This window comes from Gordionus sp. m RMFG-2023, chromosome 1 (genome assembly GCF_954871325.1).
Source record: "Gordionus sp. m RMFG-2023 chromosome 1, tfGorSpeb1-WG-v2, whole genome shotgun sequence".
Taxonomy (NCBI): Eukaryota; Metazoa; Nematomorpha; class Gordioida; order Chordodea; family Parachordodidae; genus Gordionus; species Gordionus sp. m RMFG-2023.
In genome coordinates this window covers 4,976,063-5,001,607 of record NC_088775.1, presented here as the reverse complement: position 1 = coordinate 5,001,607, position 25,545 = coordinate 4,976,063, and the positions used below count along the sequence as shown (strand labels likewise).

At 27.3% G+C, this 25,545-nt stretch overlaps 1 protein-coding gene across 1 annotated transcript; it reads right to left on the bottom strand.

Moving 5' to 3' along the window:
- Positions 1 to 107: 107 nt before the first annotated feature.
- Positions 108 to 23,762, bottom strand: LOC135930810 (ribonucleases P/MRP protein subunit POP1-like). The gene is made up of 14 exons (XM_065467601.1): positions 23,678 to 23,762; positions 23,460 to 23,635; positions 23,126 to 23,416; positions 22,996 to 23,083; positions 17,451 to 17,615; positions 16,684 to 16,827; positions 14,991 to 15,200; positions 14,366 to 14,542; positions 14,196 to 14,262; positions 10,645 to 10,814; positions 8,259 to 8,585; positions 7,587 to 7,709; positions 2,772 to 2,906; positions 108 to 1,369 (listed from the first exon to the last, which is right to left on the bottom strand). Exons 1-14 carry the CDS (start codon positions 23,700 to 23,702, stop codon positions 108 to 110), a joined length of 3,360 nt encoding a protein of 1,119 aa, XP_065323673.1. The 5' UTR covers positions 23,703 to 23,762.
- Positions 23,763 to 25,545: the final 1,783 nt, after the last annotated feature.

Here is a 25,545-nt window from a genome sequence, read left to right as displayed (position 1 = left end):
TATCAGTACTATTTTTTATTGAAATTTGCTAATTATATATATTATATATATATATATATATAGTATATGAATTTATAATAAATCAGTCATTCATCTTACAGAATATTCTAGAAATCTGTCTGAAATTTTATATTTACATCAACCGCAGTGTATCCATCTATCGAATTAAGAGATTTAACGTAATATTTGCACAGTTTAATATAATCTGTTTTATTTTTGGGTAATACTATTTGACCAATCCCCAAATCTTGATGGGGTGTAGAAGCATTAATTAGTAATTTATCGATTTTATGTATAAACTGAGTTTCTAAAAAAGTTTTCAAAGCCGAGAGTGATATGTACCCAAAACCGCTTTCCCTACCCCTAATGTAAGAATAAGAACCGCCACTTATAAACCCAATACAATAGAAACCATTATTATCTGGAAAGTAATCTTTCATAGACACTTTAGTTTTTTTAAAGATATTAGGAACCAAGGGAAGTATCTTAATTTTTTTCTTATTTGATTGTGATTGAAATTTTTGTTTCATTTTCTTGCTTTGAAGATTCGATTCAGGATTATTCAACAGGTTCTCCGATACATTATTATACATTTTTTTAGGTATCGAATTTCCAACAATTGATTCATTTTCATTAATAGTTTCTAGGCCATTTCTCAAGGGATATAATTCTGGAAAGCAGGTTTTAGCGTAGATAGGCATCCCACTTTGTACGTTTCCCCTATAAATTATGTCAACATCTACGGGTATAATGGCTGACTCTAAGGTAGGATAGTTCGCAGCATCAATAAATAATTCCTTAATATACTTCAAGCAACCGAGGTATTGTAACGAAGAATTTTGGATTGATTCAAAATCGAAATGCGAAACATCTTGAATTATATTGTTTTTAGGGGCAATAAAATCTGACGTTTTTAATGACAGCGTTATCAAGGGACCTTTAACATTAGAATTTTTAACAGTAGTAGGAAGGTTTTGAGATGTAGTATGATTAAACATGGTTAACCTAAATGCCAAATTGCGTAATAAGACTCGATCCCTCAAAACCCAAAATCCAGTGTCAGATTTGGAAGACACTTTGTCAATCTCCATTTTTATTTCATCGTTTTCCGGAATAATTTTACCGTTGTTATGACATTTTACGAAAGCGATGTTACTATCGATCACCAAATTTTCCCAATCAGGTCGAAAAGGGTGATTTTCGATGTAGGGACATCCGTTGCTAGTTTTGTGGTAATTGACTCTTTTAGCCTTCGGTCTTTTGCCATTTTTTATGGAATTGGAGGTTTCTAAATCTATCAAGAAACGTTTTCCGCATTCGGTGTCAGGGTAATGGTCGGGAAATTTAAAACGGTTGCGACCTTCGAAAGCTTTTTTTTTGTTTTTTTATTTGTAAATTTAAAATTTGGGTTTTATAAATTCTAACTTTCATTGATTGTAGTGCACACACATTGAACGTTTCAATGCAGCGTTTCAAAACGCAAATAAATAAACGTATACGTAAACGTAGCTATATTTAAATTGAAACGTTAGCTTTTATTTTTTTTCAATATGAATCGTCTAAAATCTAAACAAGGCTCGCCCTATATTTATTAGCAAATTTTTTTGTAATATCATAATTCCATAAACTAAAAAATATTACTGTATCAGTTAATATAATTATTTTACTTTTTAGAAGATGTTTGTATCCATGCTATCACTTCAAAATTTAAAAAGGTTTCAAAAAAAAAAATCACAAGATATTTAGTTTTAAAAATAAATAATTTAACATGCAAAAACGGGAATGTTTCCAATTTAAACGAATGCATTTGAAATGCATTATTTGCTTTTTGAAACGCTGCGTTGAAAAGTTCAATTTGTGAGCACTAGTACTTCTTATCTTAACAGCTATCTAATGATAACTGCGAAAAACAATACTGATCGACGATAACTGAAATAAAGTTATAAAGTAGAAGTTAGAAGAAGAAGAAAAAAAACTTTAGGTAAAATTTGATCAAAAATTCTGTTTGATCTTATTTAAAAAAATATTTAGAGAGCATTCCAAACTCAGTATAAAAAGTAATCATTTCGTGAAATGTACCAGATCTGCCTTTTTACAAATTATTTGATTAAAACTTTTCACTAATGATTGAAAATTTTCTCTTTTTTTAATGATTGAATTATTATTGTTTCCTTCTTTTCTTAATAAAAAAAATTTATACATTTTTTTGGAAATTCTAATAATATATTTTACGGTTCGTATATCATAAGAATTTATTTTATATAGTAAAATTAAAAAAAATTTTGATCCAATTGATAAACACGAGTTCCTTTAAGCAAAAATTTTTTTTAATCAGATACCCGCAGACACAGGAGGAAGGAAGGAAGGAAGGAAGGAAAGAGAAAAGCGTCGTAAAATAATTTCTAAATCCCGACAGAGCCTACAAATTTAATATTTAAAAGTCTCTGACACATAATGTATGTTACTAGCGATATGTGTAATTAGCTAAGTGCAACAACTCGTAAAATTGTTTTATAATAATATAGGGTAAGTATTTTTACACATGCTGGAATTATATTTCAGGTTAAAATCAGATTTTTTTTTAAAAAAAATTTTAAGAACTGATTTTGTCGACACCCATCTATCTTATAAATTTCGGACAAATTTGGTCATGATTTATTTGAAATTAATTTTAGATTTTATTTTGCGCAATAAAATTACACTTAAAAATACGCGTCATCTGATTTACGCGCATCTTCGGTAATATTTATTATATAAGAAATTGCACTCACTTATAGCATTATCCTCATTAAGACCGATTGGAAGTGCGCCTGCGTAGATTAGAGTAACCCAGAAAGCGGTGGCCCAATTAGAAGGAACGACAAGGTCCCAGCCCGAGGAATAGGTTCTAAGAATTTTTTGACTTTCTTTGTCAAATTTATGATAAAAAATAAAATAAATAAATATATAATCCCAGTAAAAGTGTAATCGAAGTATACATTGTAACCTACTTGCATGCGGCATGCCTCATCGTAAAAGAAAAAAATATATCGTTGCCTGACAGAAAATTATAATATTCTATCTCCACTTTTTGTAAATTTATAGGAGAGCAATTTAAAAAAAAAAATTACTTTTCAATAGGATAGTTAAACTTATATCGGATTTAATTTGAGTTATTTTATAAATATTTCGGATTTTTCAATGTAGATAGAATGGTATGTGTTATATTCGCTTTGTGAATACGTATCAGGTCAATTCAGCGAAACTTTTATCGCAAAACACTTTATCGCGAAACTTTTATCGCGAATGTCGTTTATCGTGAAAAGTTTATATAGCGAAGGTTAAATCGCGAAACCAATTCTGCGAATTTATATCCGCGAAACATTTATAGCGAAGACAATTTCGAAGCCATTGTCGCGAATTTATTTCCGCGAAACCTTAACCGCGAATTTATTAGAGCGAATACATTTTAGCGAAACATTTTACGCGAACACTTTACAACGACTTTTTTATCGCGAATATGTTTGCGCGAAGTCATTATCGCGAGCGCATTACCGCGAAATAATAAATATATTGCGAATGCATTTATTTAAAAGAAAACAACATATTATTTATTATTTGATGTTTTTTAATAAAAAATCATATCCTATACTATTGTAATATTATTTTTGTTACAATTTATTAGTGATTTTCACGCCCAAGATTTTAAGTATAAAATATTTCTTGAAGTTCAAAAAAATTTTTGAACATATTATGATAAAAATTTTAAATCTTTGTAAATATATCTTTTTTAAGGAATTCTTTTGTGAAATTTATTATAAATATACAATTTTTAGGTGAAATCTTTTATAGTTTTTTTTATCATTTTTGTAAAATTATCTATTTCTTAAGTATATTAAAAGAGGTGGCTAAATAATTTTTTTTAATATATTTAACTTATTTATGTTATTTTTAAGATTTTTGAAATTTTATGACTCAAAAGGGTAAAAATATCATTTAGATTGTAAACATGCTAAATTAAAATTTCATGAAGATCTACCATTGAAAAGTGACAATTGTCATAATCGTTATTTTTAAAATTTTTTGAATTTTATGAACCAAAATGGGCTAAAATAAGTAGTGCTAACATGTTTAAATAAAATTTCAGTGAAGATGTACCATAGATAAGTTACAATTGTCATAATCGTTGTTTATTTTGAATTCTTTTGTTGTAAATGGGTAAAAGTATAGATTGTAAACATGTTAAATTAAAATTTCATGAGGATGCACCATAGAAAGGTGACAATTGTCATAATCGTTATTTTTAAAATTATTTGAATTTTTTAGACGCAATGGGCAAAAATATAAATTGCTTACATGTTAAAATAAAATTTCAGTGAAGATGTACCATAGATAAGTTACAATTGTCATAATCGTTGTTAATAAGGTTTTTTTGAATATTTTTGTTGCAAAAGGGTTAAAATATAGATTGTAAACATGCCAAATTAAAATTTCATGAAGATATACAATTGAAAAGTGACAATTTTATAATCGTTATTTTTAATTCTTTGATGTAAATGGGTTAAAATATAGATTGTAATCCATTTTAACCATAATAAAATCTTAACATTAAATTTATAGGATGTTAATTGTATCATATTACTAAGTAATATTCATATGGTTTTTAAGTTCTTTCTATAAAAATCCTACCCTTAATTCAGACTCAGCACTATTTTGCCACGAGCATACAAAAATATTTGCTAACTGTGAATGCAAGGTTATACATTTTTATAATAAGATTGTGAATCCATATCTTAAAAGTTTAGAATTTAACATAGGTTACAGCAATCTTTAATAATCACTTTGCATATTTTTATCAAATTTTAAGCAGGATAAAAGGAACAACGATTATGAGAATGAAAATATCGATTTGTTTTTTTGTTTGGACTGAAATTTTATTTTAACATGTTAACAATTTATATTTTTGTCCAATTGCGTCAAACAATTCAAAAACTTTAAAAATAACGATTATGACTATTGTCACTTATCTGGGTACATCTTCACTGAAATATTATTTTAACATGTGGCAATTTATATTTTAGCCTATTTGCTTCAAAAAAATTCAAAAAACTTTAAAAATAACGACTATTTGTCACTTATCTAGGGTACATCTTCACTGAGGTTTTATTTAAACATGTTAGCAATTTATTTATTTGCCCATTTGAGTCAAAAAAATTCAAAAAACTTTAAAAATGTTTATGAAAATTGTCACATATCTTGGGTACATCTTCACTGAAGTTTTATTTAAACATGTTATCAATACTTATTTTGGCCCATATACGTCAAAAAAGTTTAAAAATAACGATTATTACAATTGGCACTTTTCTGTGGTACATCTTCATGAAATTTTAATTTAACAAGTTTACAATTTATATTTCTACCCATTTGCATCAAAAAAATTCAAAAAACTTTAAAAATAAGGATTATGACAATTGTCACTTATCTAGGGTACATCTTCACTGAAGTTTTTTTAATACATGTTAACAATACTTATTTTAACCGATTTACGTCAAAAAAATTTAAAAACAACGATTATGATAATTGTCACTTTTATATGGTGCATCTTAATTAAATTTAAATTTAACATAAAAAATTTAAAAACAACGATTATGATAATTGTCACTTTTATATGGTGCATCTTAATTAAATTTAAATTTAACATGTTTAAAATACATATTTTACCGTAAAAAAATCTAATATGTTTAAAAATACCGATTATGATAATTGTCATTTTTCCAAGGAACATCTTTAACGAATATAAAAATTGTCAGATTAAATTATTATCCTTAAAAAGATCATACACATAAATAAGTTAAATAAAAATATTTTTAAAAAATATTATTTAGAAAACCCACCTCTTTTAATATACTTAAAAAATAGATAATTTTACAAAAATGATAAAAAAAACTATAAAAGATTTCACCTAAAAGATTTTTATTTGTAATAAAATTCACAAAAGAATTCCTCAAAAAAGATTTAAAATTTTTATCAAAATATGTTTAAAAATCTTTTTGAACTTCAAAAAATATTTTTTGCTTAAAATTTTGGGCGTGTGAAAATCACTAATAAATTGTAACAAAAATAATATTACAATAGTAGCATATCATTTTTTTTATTAAAAAAATATCAAATAAAAGAAATCCATTTTTCATTTCATAATATAATAATATAAATAAAAAATATATATTATATAATATGTTTATTTGTTGATAAATAAAATATTAACATTAAATATAAATAAAATAAATTATATTAATAAAAATGAAAAAATAGTAATAGGCCGCGTTATATTTCGCGAAATAGTTTTCGCTATATTATCTTCGCGATTAATGTTACGCGATATTGACTTCGCTATTTCGCGATTATTGATTCACGATAAAAATTTCGCTCTAATGTATTCGCTTTAAAGGTTTCGCGATAAGAGTTTCGTTATAAAAAATTCGCGATATTGTTTTCGCGGAAAAATATTCGCTAATGTGGATTCGCGATAAAAGTTTTGCTATAAAATTCATTCGCGATAAAAGTTTCGCTGAATTGACATGGAACCTTGTGAATATGTGATCAACGATTTTTAAATATTAATTTGAATATAAATTATATTTTTATAATAATTTGTTAGTTTGTGAATATATGATCGACGATTGTTAAATATTAATTTGAATATGCAGTCTAGGAATTTATTTTTTTTATGAACTTGAATAGACTTAATTTTAATTATTTTTAAGAATACTTGTAATTTTTATTATTTTTATGAATTTTTAATATAATTGTAATTTGTTTTGCATATTAAAAAAATGTATTATAAATGAAAAAATTTTAAAATAAAAGTCAGTGTACGGTTTTATAATTCAAGAAATTTATTTTTGTGGTATAAATTTCGAGATTTGGTTTTGTAAGACTTTACCGAATTATTTAATTTTTATATATATTCTTTTTTATTAAAAACGAGGTTCCATCAAATTCAAGTCTCTCCCACGAGCCTTCGACAATTTGATTACAATTCATATAAGGAATTGTAACAGTATGATTATAAAAAAATTGATTTAGGTTAAAAATTGGATGTAGAATAACCTAATTATCAGGCGACGATATATTGGTCACATTTATATATCCATCCAACATTTAATTACGAGTATATTGTTTTTTATTTATTTATTAAAGAGTATCATATCAAAATCTCTTAAATTAAATCAATTTAAGACTGTAAAACGTCATGCTAAATTTGCAGTTATCACTTCAAGCTTGCGAAATTAAATTTTAAAAACGTATTTAAAAGAGATTTTTAAATGATAAGTACAGGCTCTCATTAAGCAAAATTTACCCTATCAAAACAAACATATAAAACATATGTTGTTAACCTAAAAAAAATACATTAAATTCACATCTATTGAGTAATATCATTTCACAAGACCCTGGTTATTTGCCTTAGTTTGAGACAGGCCATAGAAGTAAAGCTTAAAATGATATTTCATAAGGTAAAATGTTATATGATATTTATTGTTTATCTATCTTCTTCGACTAAATTCTTTTTTTAAAAAAAATCCTTTAATTAAATAAAACATTTATACTTGATAATTTTGTAGGATTACGATCATCTTTTGAATCCTCATAACCGCAGTAAATCGATGGCCTATGGACTAATAACATAGGTACATATGTTTCGGTGTCTTTAATATCTTTCGGTATCTTATCTGATTGATTTTGAATTTTTTATTAATTAGAAAATTTTAGGATAATATTAAGAGCTATTATAAATTGTGAAATAGGATAATATTATAAAAATTTATACTGTTTTGTGAATTGTGCCTTAATTGATATAAAATGAATTTTTTTTAAATGATTAATATCTTGAAGTGTATACTTTTTTAAAAAAAGTAACGATACTACTCTATTTAAGAAGATTAACGGTAACACCATTACATTACAGTGTTGTGATGATTTAATGAAACATATTGACGATTAAATTAAAACCCATCCATATAAAATTATAATCTTTTGCAAAAATAATTAAAATAACAAAAGGAATAATAAAAGAAATTTCAATAATAATTTGTCTATATTTTAATTATTTTGGCAAAGATTATAATTTTATATGGATGGGTTTTAATTTAATCGTCAATATGTTTCATTAAATCATCATAGTATTGTATGTTAGTGACGTCTATTCCAAGAAAATTTAAAAGAAAAAGATGTCGAGAACAAGGAATGCAGGAAAAATAAAGAATTAATTCGAAGAATACTTAATTCGGATAATTTTCTTCTGGCTCTCATCTTATTTAGGACATGGTCCGGAGCTTTGTTGAGCATTACTTTGTCTCTAACATCTTTATTCCAAAAAGGGGAATGACAGGTAGCAGCGCTAACATGATTGCGCAAATCTTTCAAGAAATCTATGGAAGGATTATTTTTCAATTTTTTAAGTTTTATATTGATTTCAGGATTATGGCCATTCCCATGGTCAGTGGTGCCATTGGATGATACTTGAATGTCGTTAATCTGTTCGCTTTTCTTTTGACAGTTTTGGGAATTCGATTTGGCTTTACTGTTCTTGTTTGATTTGGTATTGCCTTTAAAAAAAATATCTTATTATTTCTGAAGTATATATATGTCGTATGGGGATTCGGAATCTCTTGATTTTAAATCCTTTACCGAGAGCGATTTAACAAAATTTAAAGTTCGATTTAACCTGAAATTTATTCTAGAATGGGTAGAGTACCCAAACTGTAACTCTCAAACAATTTTGCCACGAACTGTAGAACTACTTATAATTTATATTAATTTTTATATGGATTTTTCAAATGAATTAAAAAATACTAAAATGTCTACCGCTGAAATTGGCTGAAATTTATAGGGTAAATACTCTACCCATGCTGGAATACATTCCTGTAAAATCAGATTTTAAAAATCCAAAAATCGCCCTTAGTAAATGATTTAAAATTGAGGATTCCGAATCCCCATGGATTCCGAAACCCCATACGACATGTATATATACATTTAATGAATTCTGGATATTTCGTTAGAAATGATAATCCATAAATTATAGTGTTTTAAATTAAATCCTCAGGATTTATAGATGGTTGTTTATTTTGGTGTTCAACTAACATGTATATATTTTTTTGTAGGCCTTGTATTAAAACAAAATTTTAAACCAGACCTCTGGCAACCTAAAAAAATTGAAGCCAGGGCGGACCCAAAAGTTTTGCCATTTGCAGAACTATGATAGATACTAAGGCTGCGAAAGAGCTCAATTAGGATTCATAAATTTTTTTTTTAGATAGAAGTCAGCGTCTCAGAAACCAAACCAAAAAGAGTGTCATAACCAGGTATGAGAACCGGTACCCTAAAAAATTTAGAGAAACTCGAACCAAACTCTTTTTTTATATTTAGGGTTTCAGGGTTAGAGAATTGTTTTTTTTCCAATATTTAAAATCCTTTTTTCGTAAAAATCATATATTTTATGTAAAAATTTTATCATAGATATTATATATTTTTAGGAAGATCTATTGTTGCTTGTTTTAATATACTTCTTTTTATTTTTATTTTAATATAATTAAATTAAATTAATAAGGCTATAATATAGTAACTATATAAAAGTAGGTTAATCTAAACAGAGAAGAAAATAAGGAAAGAAGAGTAGGTCTAGGAAAGCTTCTTGGGAAAAAAGACTACATTGAAGTTTATTTAGTTAGCTTTAAGGATAGCTTTGGCCAGCCCCTGGTTAGGGAGAAGCCTTCTCGAGGATCACTAGATAGCTTCGAAGGAAGTTAAAGGTATTGGATATAATTGGAATGAATAGGAACCAAAGAAAAGAAGAAAACCGCAAGGTAAAATAGTTTAATTAAATGCAAGTTGCGATGCAAGCACTATCAAAGTTAGGCATGATAAATTTATATTTCGATTTTAACATATAGATCGTGGGAGATAACATGCTATCTCGCTTAAATAAAATTTATTTAAAACAAATAGAATCGAATTGTAGTATTATTCTAATAATAATTATGATGATAAATTATATTTATTTGGTAAATAGCCATATATCATAAAATAAATTTTAAAAAACACTGATGTTCTCTTATTTTTTCTGGACTTAGAACCCGAACCCTTTTTCGATTAAGAACGAGGGTTCTCGTCCCTGGTTCTAACCATCTACTCTAAAGAGAAACGTTATTAAGAAGTAAGAAGAAAAATTATGAACAGTTAATACCGTAGTCTTGTTTGTATCTTTTATGTCTATAAAAAAAAAGAAAATTTTAAGGCGAAACATATTAATACATTATCAATATATTTTAGTACCACTTTCCAATTGTCATCCCATATATAAAAAAAATATTTAATTTCGATTTAGAGCATTCCATTGAAACGAACTTTGAAGAGTGATAGTTTTGTTACACAGCATGATTTTTTAAAAAAAAAGGCTAAACTAAATATTTTGACCTTGCAAGCCTGGAGATTTTGCTCATAGATGGCAGAAAGGCTCGGAAATCTATTAATGAAATCTCGAGGCTTACATTAACATTTTTTGGCTTAAATCATATGTTAGCGATTTTTTAAAAATCGTGTAGTATAACAACACTAGGTTTATATACATACACTGACTGAAGATTCATTTTAAAAAATTAGCATTACTATAATGACTCATAGTTCTTTTGATAGGTGCCCGGAAGAGTCTAGGGTCCCTGACTACCAATGGGACTACCATGCCGGAGATTATTCCATCATGCTCGGCCAATTTACGATTAGCGATTTCCTTCAGATCTCTCCAAATTGATGCCTGTCTTTGTAGAGCTTTAACACGACTACGATTTTTTTTTTTTTAATTTTTTGAGTTAAAATTAAATACTAACCCCCCTTCAAATACTTTTCAATAGCTCTGATAAGATAAACGCAAACCATATGCAAGTGTTTTTTACTTGTATTTAAAGGATGAATGCAAGGGGAGCGGGGGAGCGTATTACAAATATAATGCCATTTATGTTGCATAATATATTATTTAATCTAATCGATATTCCTTTTTACACATACAAAAACATTCACTAAATAATATATTATTGTATTTTTATATACGAAGCCTTTAGCCACAATTGATTGACCATAAATTGATTTACGATAGATTTATTTATCCAGATTTTGTGTAAAAAAGCATATAATCGAGAAAACGAATTTTGTATTTTTAAAGAATATATAATTTTTACGTTAAAAAAATAAACGATTTTCTTTATATGATAAATAATTTTGTTCATTATGTTTTATTAATAAATAAAGAAACCAGACTTACATATTCTTATTCTACTACTTATTCTTTTTAGCGCAATTATTCTTTATTTGCGTCATGGTGGAGGATGGAAATAATAACATAAAAGTCTTACTCAAAACCCTTGACCTAAAATTTATTGCCGAAAACATAACTGATGAACCCACTAAGAAATATAAACTGTTCGAGACAACAAATAAAGATTTGGCGGTGAGTATAATGGATTCGATTAATAATTTATCATATGAGCAAATGAAGGATTTAATACAAAAAAAAGTTGAAAAGAACAAAATTACGCGTATAATGGAAGTTTTTAGTGCTAAACCAGATAGATTAGAGTCATCCAGAGAATATCTGGATAGGCTGAAAGCGTGCGGATCTGGCCTTAATTCAGAATTGATAGCGGTTCAATTCATTATTAATTGTCACAATTAGAGATTAAAAACAAGATTGATAGAAGAAAACACGACAGACTTGATTATCATTGAGGAGATTGTTGTCAAATGTCAATCATTGGAGATTAATAATAAAAAGTCCTTCATTGAAAAAGATACATGGAGAAAAGATGACAGATATGGTGCACAATGCTATACGACATGGAATGAAAATAAGCATAATGGTAGGACCTACAACAACAAAAGCAGCAACAACAACAGCAATTAAAACAATTTCAAAAAGACGGATATGATACAAACACCTTATAATTTAAGGCCAAGAAATATAATTAATTTTATTAATGATATTATGATTGACCTTCAAATTAATAATTATGATTTTTCTTAGATGATAGAATAGATACTGGTTCTCCGGTGTCATCCTTGCCCATGAAAGAGTTTGAAAAGCTTGCGAAGGATGAAGATGTGGAGTTGAAAAGTTGTTCAAAGAAATTATTCTCGTATGAAGGGTCGCCTATCACAGTCATTGGTAAAGTTATTAAATGTAAGGTCAAATTTCTAAATACGATGAAATATTTAGATTTTTATGTTTTGGAAGGGGAGGGACCACCTTTATGTGGTCTAGATTGGATCAAAGAATTTGATTTGATTAGATTCAATTTTGATTTTAATACTAAAGAGATAGGAGATAGGGTTAATTTTTTAACTTTTAATAATCCGTTATCGCTTCGAATAGGAATCGGTTGATATAAAAAAAAGAAGAAAAAAAGATTTTTTATTCAATGAGAATGACTTTGATTTACGACCTTAATTTTAAAAGAATAAAATTTTGAGAATTAACTTTACGCAACTCCGTTTTTGTTAAAGTGAGCATCAATCAATTATGGCGTAGGGGTATTGTCACTGAGAGGATCAGTAATGCCATTGGAAATTCAAATTTTCTAAGGTCAAAATTGTTCATTTAGATCATGTTTCTTTAATTAGAATTGTTTTCTATGATAATACGCTTTTCTTATATTTTTTTTTATCATCATCCCCAGATTTTATCATATATTTTCATGATTTTTTTTTGATTAAATAATTTTCTTCATTATATTAATTTTATTCCAAATATATTTAGTGAAGATTGGCCACCGATAGTGTTAATTGTACCTATAGATAGTGTAATCTATAGCTTTGTTAAGGGTAATTACATAAAAAACTATCATGTACAACTATGGTGCCATTTCCCCATTAGCCATTTTCTTCATTATATGAATTTTATTCCAAATATATTTATTGTTTATTGGTCACTTAGTGTTAATTGTACCTATCGATAGTGTAATCTATACCTTTTGTTAAGGGTAATTACATAAAAAACATCATGTACAACTATGGTGCCATTTCCCCTTTATACATATATTTTCAAATCAAAATAATACATAATCCGTCCCCTCATTATTACCCTATGTTTTCCCACTTGACTAACCAATTTGTTTTTTTTTGTTTAAGGTCAAAGTTTGTTATAGTTCTTTTTGCATTATTGTTATTATTTTCTTCTTAAAAGTAAATCTAAATTACCTCCCGCATGCCAAGCGAGCTTTTATTCCCTATAAATTGTAGTTTCTTTCACTTTTTATTTCAATATTTTTTTTTTATATATTTTTTGGAGGTGGTGCATGTTACATAATATATTATTTAATTTAATCGATATTACTTTTTACACATACAAAAACATTCACTAAATAATATATTATTGTATTTTTATATACGAAGCCTTTAGCCACAATTGATTGACCATAAATTGATTTACGATAGATATATTTATCCAGATTTTGTGTAAAAAAAACATATAATCGAGAAAACGAATTTTGTATTATTAAAGAATATATAATTTTTACGTTAAAAAAATAAACGATTTTCTTTATATGATAAATAATTTTGTTCATTATGTTTTATTAATAAATAAAGAAACCAGACTTACATATTCTTATTCTACTACTTATTCTTTTTAGCGCAATTATTCTTTATTCGCGTCAATTTAGATCTCTCATTATCAAGAAACAAATAAAATCTAATTATTGTAAATTGGCAAAACCATTCCATCTTCGAACGACTGTCCTATCTTCTTACTATCTAACTTGTACTTTAGTTTAGTTATAAACGAAAAGAGCAGGATAATTAGTGGTTTCATTATCAAAACAAATAAAATTTAATTCGCACTTCGCAAACATTCTATCCTTGAATGGTTGCCCATACACTAGTATTAGGACATATCTCCCGCCCTTTAGGGTTAGGGGCTGAGAGTGGAGACAGCTGTTATCTTATTATTTAATTGGTAGTCTATTTTACAAAAATCCCGTATTACGGAATATAAGGCCATTTAGAGGATCTCATTATACAAATAAAATCTAATTGTAAATTGGCAAACCCATTCTATCCTTTGAATGGTTTTGCCTTATCTTTATATCAAATTATTTAACTTCTTATAGTCTATTTTTAGTTATAAAAGATAATTATTCGCGAGCAATTAGTTTATAAATAAAAATTACTCTTCACTGGATAGATAAAAGTCCGCCCACCAGTCATTGCCAGAAGAATCCTCATTCTTTTTATATTCTATTATGTATAAATGTTAATCATAAAAAGATATATATTTTCGTAATTTAAGTGAAACTTAATCATTTGCTCGAATTTATAATTTTTGACAGAAAAAAATAACCTTTCAATCTTGATATTATAATATCGTGGGCAGGTTTGAGCGTCTCCATGATCACCTTTAAAGTCATCCTCCCCATCAATTTGAATCGAATCATCCTATTTTTTAACAATCTTACGCTAACGAATCCGTCATAACGCGATTTAAGATTATCGTTTTGATTTTCAGAACCTAAATCCTCTTTGCAAAAAAAATTAATATAATAATGAATGCTGTGATATTAAGCGTGTCTTAGCATTGTTAAACGGCTTGATTTAAGCCGATTTTTTAAAAAAAAACGGCTAACTCAACACTTTAGCCAGAACAATTTTTAACTAAGCCTTGAGATTTAGCTGATTAAATGTCCAAACCTTTATGCCATGTATGAGCATTTTCTGAAGTTAATCGTAAAAATCGGCTCAAATCAAGCCGTTTAAAAAAATTAGGCATGTCCTAGCTTCTTCGAGGGTCGATTACTTTTAAAAAAGTGATATCGTTTAGCAACCGGTTTGATCTCGGTAAAGTAGATAGTAAAGATTTGCATAGGATCCTGGTATAGCAAATACTTAAGAAAGAAAGAATTTTTGCCTTTAGATGTAATCATGTATGAAAAAAAATTTAAGATTGAGGAGGGAAAAAGGGGGAATACTTTGTTGTTCAAAATTGGTATAAGTTTCACAATTAGTAATAGTGTATATGCAGTCTTCGGAAACAGTGATTTTTCCTTTTGCTTTCGTCTTACGGCTTAGCAAGTCGTCTTTACAATCGAGTGGTTTGGTGTCTAATTTAGTCATCGTTTCCGTGTTAGATTCTATATTGAGGGCTACCCTCAGGGCTTTCAGGATCCTTTCTTCACTTTCTAAATCGTAAAATTTATATAAGTTATCTTTCCTTTTAATTTTTCTGTGTACAAAAACGTTTAAAATTTTTGATAAAAGTTTCATTTATGAAAAGTCAATTTTAAAAAAAATAAAAAATAAATAAATAGTGATAATTATTACAAGTTATTTAAATGTATCCACAAGGGCAAAAAATACTTTTTATAAATTTAAAATTCGCAATTTATTTATAAAACATTAATTTTGAGATCCGAGTTTGAAGGGGAGAAGATATGAATTTCTCTTCCGCCTAGTTTATTTATTAAGAACTTTAAAAGATATTTTTCTGCGATTATCTGAAAGAACACACCCACCTCCCCACTTTATATGTTATTTAACCATTATTACCCTGCATTCACAGTTTGCGGGAAATATATTCTTCGCAGCGTCGTGCTAACTGTGAATTTCAGGGTAACCCCCCCCCCCTTCCCATTCATAGTTAGAGAAAATCCGCGGCTGAAAATACGGAAATACAGCGCGTTTTGTACAATTCGCAGCGAATTATCGCTAACTATGAATGAGGGGTTAGAGCGAAAGTCCTGCGAAACCGAAAATCAATAACGTATGCTCCGGTGATATAATCAGGGTTTGACAATAATCATCAAATGAGCGTTCGGAGATTTTTATTTTCTATCAAAATTTTGACAAAATTGAAAAGTTTTATAATTTAAAAAAAAAATAAACATTTGTGATTTGATCATAAAAGAAACTTTTGACCTAAATATAATTTATATTTGTTTTTTTCCAATAAATTTTTTATATTTAATTATAAATGATTCAAAGGTTAAATTAAATTGTCTACAATTCTTTATAAGATAGGTATTTTAAACATGCTGGGATACATTTCCGGTTAAATAAGATATTCAAATTTAAAGGACGCGCTCAAGCTAATATATAAAAAATAACAAAATATTTAAAAGATTTGGAATTTTAAGGTTGATCAAAAATCCCGTTCAAGTAAATCTCCAAAAAAAATGTTTCGAGATCAAAATCCTTTTTAAGATTTAATATTTTTATCCTTAAAAATTTGTTTAATGGTACTATAAAATTCTTATTTAAATAGTTTTTTTTTTCGAAAATTTTTTGTAGGTATTTAGTATTTTATTTATATTTAAAATACATTTTTTTTTTTTAAATAAAAAAAAAATCAACTTATTTGTCTTTATAATTTACGTTAGCATATATTTTTATGGAAATTTGCCATCGATAAAGGTGCCAATAATTATAATCGCGACAAGTTAATGATAATTTTTTTTTGTATATATTTTATATAAAAAACTTTCTCAAAATTATAAAAAAAAAAACAATTTTAAAAAAATCTTGGATAAATTTATTGATCTTTCTATAAAAATATTTCCGCAAGTTGGCGTTTTAAATATAATAAACAAATAGTTGTATACAATAATAAATTATATTGGTATCAGGCAGTGTTATAATAAAAGTTTTATAGATATAAATCCTTACCGTTTTTAACGATCTTTGCGGTATGAGCAATGGCAATCTGTGGTACGTCAAATAGTTCACTTAAAACGTTTAATACTTCTTCGTAGATCCCAGGATGCATCCATATCCATACGGTAATCATTTCGTCATCTGAACTAGATTTATCTTCAATTATACAAACTACTAGAGATCTCTGCATGGCCTGGTCTGAAGTCCCGAGCCATTCATCCAAATCTCGTTATCAGACCAAGTCGGGCATTTTCGTGATTATATTTTAAAATGGATCCAGGTGCTAATTATTAAGCAGTCATAAAATGTACGACTTGGTCTATCTAAGCCCAATCCATACTGGACATAATGTAATACGATTTAACAGCTGACCATGTTTATGATATCTTTTTAATCATTAATATTCACAACTCTTAGATTACAATACATGATTAAAATTAGTAAAGAAAAAACAAATTTGAAATATTTAAATAAATTGAATCAGCTGTCGTCATATCGTGTCCAAGTAATTTTAGAATTTATTTTTTTGGTCAAAATATCTGAATGGGATTGGAGAAAATGGCCTGGTGAATAATTTAATTAAATGGTCAAATAATAGGAACAAAAAAAATGTAACGAGTCGGGACTGAACGGACCAGCCAGCGCAGATTTCTACAAGTTACCTTTGTAAAATGAAAACTTATGTTAAAACAATTTGGCTGTCTTTTAGCGATATAGAAAATAGATTAATAATGTAAAAAATTTAAAAAGAATATAACGAAATATAAATGATGCGGTACTTTTAATATCTTCAGTCTGATTCGCTTCCACTACCTTAGGTATTATGGTATAGTGAACAGGACCAATTGCCCTCGTGGGATAACTATTTATGTGATACAAAAAAGCCATCTTTTCTTCCATCAACTTTTTAGGGGCCGTAACATCATGGAGCGCAAATGAACAGCCTACAATAATAAATATAATAAAATTGTGTAATCAAATAATAATAATCGATTCATTTGTTATAGTGTTGCTTAAAAAGGGTCGATTTTAAAAAAAATGATTAGACCCCAATATTTTAGCCATAAATATTCCGCAAAGTCTGGAGATTTAGCTCGTAGATAGAAGAAAGGTTTGGAGACATCTATTAGTAAAATTTCGCGGACTTGCATAACATTTTCTTGGGCAAAATTATCGGGATAACAGTTTAACAACACCAGTTATTTTAGAAAATTAATTGAATTCTTTTGTTATTTTAATATATATATATATACATGTTAGCAGCGTCAATATTTTTTTTTCCGACAATGGGTTATTTTTACAACTTCAAATCATTTTTTGAGTTCGTTTTAATAAAATTTTTAAAAAAAATCAGATTTTAACCAGAAATGTATTTCTATCATATTTGGAAAACCAATCTTATGAATTGTAGACAATTTTGCTGTTAACCTTTGTGTCATTTATAATTTATATTTTTAAAAAAAATATATGGGAAAATCGAATATAAATTATATTAAGTTTAAATGTTTATGAAAAAAATTGTCTGACATTCATAGGGTAGGTATTCCAAACATGATGGAATACATAAAGTTGAAAAAATAACACATTGATGAAATCATACATATATATATATATAAAGCGATTCGAGATAGTATAATATTCATACAAGTCTCATGATATATCAATTTTATATTTAAATAAAATATCCATTCCCCAAAACCTTTCAAACTACTAACTTGAACCCCTTCCACAAATCTATTCGAGTCTGGCTGTATGGTTTGGTTAGAATCGGAGAGGCATTCTCTCGGGGTTAATTGGGTTGGATGGACCTCGATCTCAAAAATTTTAATTTCGGGTTAGGCCAGTTCAGTCCTGAACCTTGACTTTTTTTTAAACTTACTTTATATTTTTCCTAACGCTTTTCTAAGAATAACGCTAAAAAAATAATCTTCCCTTCAGCATGCTTGTAAATTTTAACAATTTCCTTGAAATAGTCAAATCAATCACGATTCGGCCGACCCCTTTTAAAATTGTTAAAAATTTCTGGAATTATTTAGATAGGTAAAAGAGTGAGAAAGCCGTTTATTTTAGCTAGCTAGCAAACCTGGTTCTCGAGATATAGGGGCTCAAAGGTACAAAAAAAGCCACTTTGGAATCTGTAAAATTTTTAAAATGCTTATATCTCAAAAACTATTTATAGTAAAAAAATTATAATATATCATTTTGTAGGTAAAGAAATTCTCTAATGGGCTAACAAAGAATAATAAATATTGGCGCCATTATAGGCTTTTAACATCCGGTTTACCTAAATTGCTTTACCTGAATTTTTAAGCAAAATAGTGAGTTTGTTTTCGATTTTTTATTTAGATACCTTTGCTAAATATATATACAATATCAAAACCTTGGCGACGCTATCAACTCCAAAAATTGATTAAAAAAATAGATGGCGCTTTATGAAATTACGGATTATGGTTAAAATTTTGCTGCTAACTTATCAATAACCAGATATTTTCACTTTTTATACTAAAAAATTTTGATTTTCTATTAAATATACTAATTAACTGAGAAGCAGAGTGGGCATGTGCCCATTAGACACTTAATAATGTAACAAATTTCCAATAAAAAATATCTTTCATATAATTTTTTTAAATTTTTAAGGTATCTACAATTTCATCGAATTTATCATCATTTGATGAAGATAATGGTATAATTTTAGTCGTTAAAACTTTTTTTTACTCTAGATATTTTTTTCTTCGAATATTTTCACATAAGCGTTTTCTTTTAATGAGAGATTCCCCATTTGATTGTAGGGATATATTAATGTTATCAATAGCCTCTTGATTAATTATATGAAGGGGATATATCTACATTGTTATTTGAAGTATAAGGAATGTTTGCTAATTTTTGTCGCCATGAAGAGCATATTAACATATCTAAATTGAATGGTAATTTTTTTTGGGTCATCCAGGGTAGAATCTTTCTTAGATTCCCGCGATAATAAGCATGTGTCTGTAGATTAAATGGGTTGCAACATTTTAATATTTGGTACGTCCATCTGTGATATAGAATAAAATCTTAATTGATCTACACCTAGAATACATGTTTTTGTACTCTCCAAATCCAGATTGTTATTGGTGGAGAGACGATAAAATTAATCTGAACGGACAGTTTAAAATTATTTCGCAGAAAGAGAGATCATTTTAAACAATTTATTTTGTAAAATATAATCGAATATATGCCTAATAAAATATACGTTTTTACTGCATCTGTTATATATTATCGAGCTAATAAGTCATCGCTCGCTATAGTAACAGAGTAGAGATCTAAAAAATGTAAAACATTTTAAGGATAGTGGGAGGGGGGCAGAACTGGGAAATTTTAGTACAATTCTTATAAATATATCAATATTTTCATTTTCCTTAGGAATAATATTTTTCACCCATTAGCGCCATATACTTTTAAAAGCTTATAATGGCGCCAATATTTATTATTCTTTGTTAGCCCATTAGAGAATATCTTTACCTAAAAAATATATTATAATTTTGTTTACTATAAATAGTTTTAGAGATATAAGCATTTTAAAAATTTTACATATTCCAAAGTGGCTCTTTTTTGTACCTTTGAGCCCCTATATCTTGAGAACCGGGTGTGCTAGCGAGCTAAAATAAACGGCTTTATCATTCTTTTAACTATCTAAATATATCCTAAAATTTTTAACAATTTTAAAAGGGGTCGACCGAAAAAGTGCCTTTTTTGATCGATTTGACATGGAATGGCCCATACACCTTTTTAGGAGTCCGCTAATTTTCCTTAATTAATATTTTAACATAATTAATACTTTTGCCAGACAAAATTTTTACCGGCCCGTTATTCAAAACCGGATAACCGATCCGATATTTATAAAAAACCAATCCCATCATTTTTATTCATCATCTATCCCTGAAACTGATTCGATATTTTTTTCATACTGATGTTTATCATATTCAATCACGGAAATGGTCACCCCCGTGTCAAATAAATATGGGTACTATGCTCATACCATTAAAATTTATCAAAGCTCTCGGACAAGGGTCGAAGACAGTAGAAATATTAATTTTGCTATTAATGAATCAACATAAAATAACTTCTTAATAAAAAATATTACTCACAATAATAATAATAATAATAAGGAAGGTTTGCTGCAAAAATTAAGATATTTTTTTAGTTGTAAGGATCATTAGAACCGAAGTTATAAACCTTCAAAAAGTGATAATAATGACCTTTTTGGCCACTTTAACCTAAAATAAATAAAAAAACCTGACGTGTTAGAAAAAAACTGACAGCGAATTTAGAATATGCATAAAAAACTGTCTTAAAACATGTTTATTTTATTTTCTCCCAAAAAATCAAGTCGAAATTTGTCACACAGTGTAATAAATATTTGTCCCCCAAAATATAATAAAGACAAATATATAAATAAACAAAAATTAAAATTTCTTTAAACATTGTAATAGTATTTTTAAGTCGTTGAAAGTAATTAGATTTTAAAAATGCCTAGGAGCTCCAATTTTTTCATATTTTTTTTTTCTACTGCTAAATAATTAACATCAATAAAAAATTTATCTTTAAATTGAAACTTTTAGTCATTTTGGGAAATTCTAAACCTTCAACTAGACATAAGATGACCATGTATTAAAATATTTTATGACGCCCCTCCCCTCCTCACCTCCATTATTAACTATGGACTGTTATAAATATAAAATTGAATATCTAATTGACTTAGTTATTAATTATAAAGTAATTATTTTAACAATAAAAAATAAAAAAGGTTTATTTTTGTCTCCCTATATCCCAAATAATATATTGTGCTAACACAATAAAATTTTGGTTTCAATTTAACTAGAATGTATAATACATGCCTAGGTGGGTTGTGTTGTGACTTGTGAGGGGTTATATATAAAAGAGATGTGATAAAATTTGTTTTTTCCTGGCTTATTATATGTAATTTTGTGTTAAAAAAATTTCACTTGTAATTGAGTAAATATGGAGTTACAAAAGATTTATAATAATGCATGATGGACATAAATGTTTTAGAGAAATTTACTAAATTTTAATGAGATTTTTCATGAGGATCATAATTTCATGTCAAATTTTAATGATAATTAAATAGAAGATAATGTATAATTTAATTAAAAAACTCATATCTATAATAAATTTCTGTGCAGATTTGTACGAAAAATTAGTATATTCTAGTTAAATATAGAGAAAAAAACTTTAAGGATAATATATTATATGAAATGGCATATGAGGCTGTAGCTGAATATCCCTAATATGGGGTAAATATAAAATATCTACCCATTCAATGGCAATGGCAAATAGAATTCATGGGGGTAGAAAAATGATATTATACTTCCATGCCCCATTTTTGGTGCAAATCTAAAACAATACTTATTTTGAAAAATATAGCTTTATTTTCAAATATTCAATATTTTATTTTGAAAAAAAGTTTATGCTAAAAAACAATGTTTTTTTATAAAAGAAAATAGTTTTAAAACATTATTTGTTTATAAAAAACAATGTTTATTAAGAAAAAAACAATAATTATTTTAAAAAACCAAATTTGTTTGAAACCTTTACTATTCTACAATAATTAGGGTAGATAGTTTTAATTTTTCTCTTTACCCCCCCCCCTCCACCTCCATAAATGGGGTATATAAGAGAATATATTTTTTTCTATTTATTCCCATAAATGGGGTATACATGTATATAATTTTTCTTATCTCAATAAATTCTATTTACTATATATATATAAGTATAAATTTTTTTATTTACCCCTAAATAGGGCACATAGATATTTTTCTATTTGCCCCATTGTTGGCATGTGGCCACAGCCATATTTGGACATATCAGACAAAAGAAAGATAATAATGATATGAATGAGGATGAATAGGATTGTTTTTTGATGCTCTTATATATATATTATGTCATAATTATAGTTGGCTAATGGCTAGATCTTCAGGCGCTGCAGGAGAAAATTCTTTAATATTAAGACATTTTAATTGATACAAGTTTCTTCCAAATTTGAATTGCTATCTTTTTAGGAAAAACCTCAAGGCCACAGTGATATTTTTTAGGTAAAAACTTGGTTTAGCCTATTTTTTAGAAAAGGCTAAAATATAGTAATTACCAAACACTATAGTCATGATAATTAATAATTGCCTCATCATGTGTAATTCCTTGCATTCATGGTAAGATTTTTTTATTCTTAGTATAAATTTTTTAAAAAAATAAATTTTTCCCTCCCCCTCCCTTCTAAATAAACAAGTCTATGTCTTTAAGTGTTAATATAGATAGTAAATAGAATACCTGTATAAGAACTTGTAATGCACTTAAATTTTTCTGATATATTCAGGACTGATCCAGTTATTTCTATACAATTATAATAAGAGATATCCTAAAAAATAATTATAAATAAGTCTCATGATAAATAATCAACTTGAACTATACATCCCTGATTTGCACCTCTTAATGAGGCTCTATAACATTTATCATTTGGTTTAAAGGGAATTGACCAATTCCATTTTTTAAGCATGTGAAATCTTTTTGCATGCCAAATATGTGTTTCTAACCACAAATGTCCTTTTTGTCTATTTGCATAATGTAATCGCAATAAACCAGGACGTCTACTAATTTTGCGATATAATTTTTGTTTTTTGATGATTGTAGAATATCTTGAATTAAAATTTTTTTTAGAAGTAAGCTGATTAATGTAATTTTTTGATGCATTCTATATTCAAATAAATAATCAAACTGATAATAGTTAAAGTAACATTTCTTAATGATTTTGGAATTCTCCGTATATCTTCACTTGCAGCCCTTCGAATCATATGCCTGGGAAGAGTTTGAAAAACATTTCTGCCACCACCCTTTTTGGAGTTTTTAATAATATTCGTTAATGTTTCGATTTCTCTAATCCTACTTTCAACAAAAGGGGAGACTTGTATTTCTATTATAAACGCATTAAGTAAAAGTAATTATATTATTATACCCTTAATTATATTTTGTTTATCCATTATATTTTAAAATTTAAATCGTGAGTTTGAGGATAGAAATCTTTACCTAAATAATAAAATTTTAGATATTGCTAAACAACGTTATCAGATAAAATTTATATTTATTTAACAGCGTCCTCGTAAGAGAAGAATGTTTTCTCGATATAATCCTTTTAAATATATTAGGCCCGACCCGACTCGACGAGACGGGTACGTGCCGGGCTTACTTTTTAGTGTTATAAAACACGCCACGCCTAAAACAATGAACTAGTTACCGCTACATTTTAGAAATAGCTAGTTACATTGCTGGTCGTGATGAAAGGTCGCTCCATTAGAGACGATTATTAAAAACGACTAAAGCAAAATTATACCCAGAAAAACATTATCAAAGACTAAAAATTTCTCAAATATGCAATATGCCATAAAGTTATGACATCTGTGCATGTTATTTTATAAAATAAAATTTTAATTTATGGATTTAAAAAATTTTTAAACAAAGGAATTTGAATAATGGATAAAATTTATATCTCTAGATTTATACTTATTATTCCTATATATATCAGATTTCCTCATATACTTGAATTGTTTGAGTTTTCTAATAAATAATTGGTATATGATAGTTACTTATCTTACCAGGAAATCCATGAATAAAATTTCTCTATTTAGATTTATATTTATTATTCCTATATAAATATATTAGATTTTCTAATATATTTTTTTAAGATTCTAATGATTAATGAGTATATGTTCCACTTTAAATTTAATTTAGGTTAGCATAATTTGTGGTATTTTTAATTTTTGGAAGGTAATTACGCATCTCTATAAATTATACAAATACAAATCAGTCAATAATGTGCCCTAAGATATTTAAAATGTTGGGAATATAAACAAATATTTTATTGAATAATTAAGTTTATTTTAGTGAATAATGAAGCCAGTTTAATGAATTTAAACATTTGAATATTGCTAAATAACTATACAGAAAATGGGTGTTGAAAGTTTTAGGATGCTTATAAATCCATGACAATTATAAATTTAGGCATAGACATTCTCGTTTGATTAGGTGAAACTTATGAAATGTTGCGAATTGATTCTATATTCATACGGTTAATGATATTCATCATACAATATAGTTTTGTAGTATTGTCTATGCCTAAATTTATATTTGTCATGGATTTATAAGCATCCTAAAACTTTCAAAAATTTAATCACCATATATCTTTTTCACCAACCAGAACAGAATACAAATGATTTGATGTGAGAATGATATTCACTCAATCATTTCACAATTAAATTCTTTACAACATTTACATGCTACAGTTATTACTAATCGTTCAATGCACCATCCAAGTAATAATAATATGGGAGGGGGGGGGGGTTAAAATGCAACAAACTACAGTACATATATCCTCTTAGAAATGCCTACACTGAGATCCCTTGATAAGAACCAAAAATAACCAAAGTAATATTTTAATTCTCAATAATCAGTCATGGTTAACTCAAGCTACTCTACTCAAGCTATAACAGAGAACAATCCCTTTTAACCATTGAGAAAATATATTTTAATCACAAAAATAACCCGGGGTTAAATGTTACACTTTTTAAATAAAATTCCAATCGGGTCGTTTAACCACACTGCAACTGTGTAAGCCTTAGGTTGAACCTACAAATGCGTCGATCCTTGAGTTGTTTTTCGACTGCCCAACTTAATCTACTAGTTTTATCCCATTTAACTTATAAATAGCTACGGAATTAATTAATAAATGTGCAAAAATTAATTTCAAGTCAGAGCACACGATATAGGTATTATGGCATATTCGTTCTATTGCAAATATTCGTAATAAATATTTAATATTAATCATTA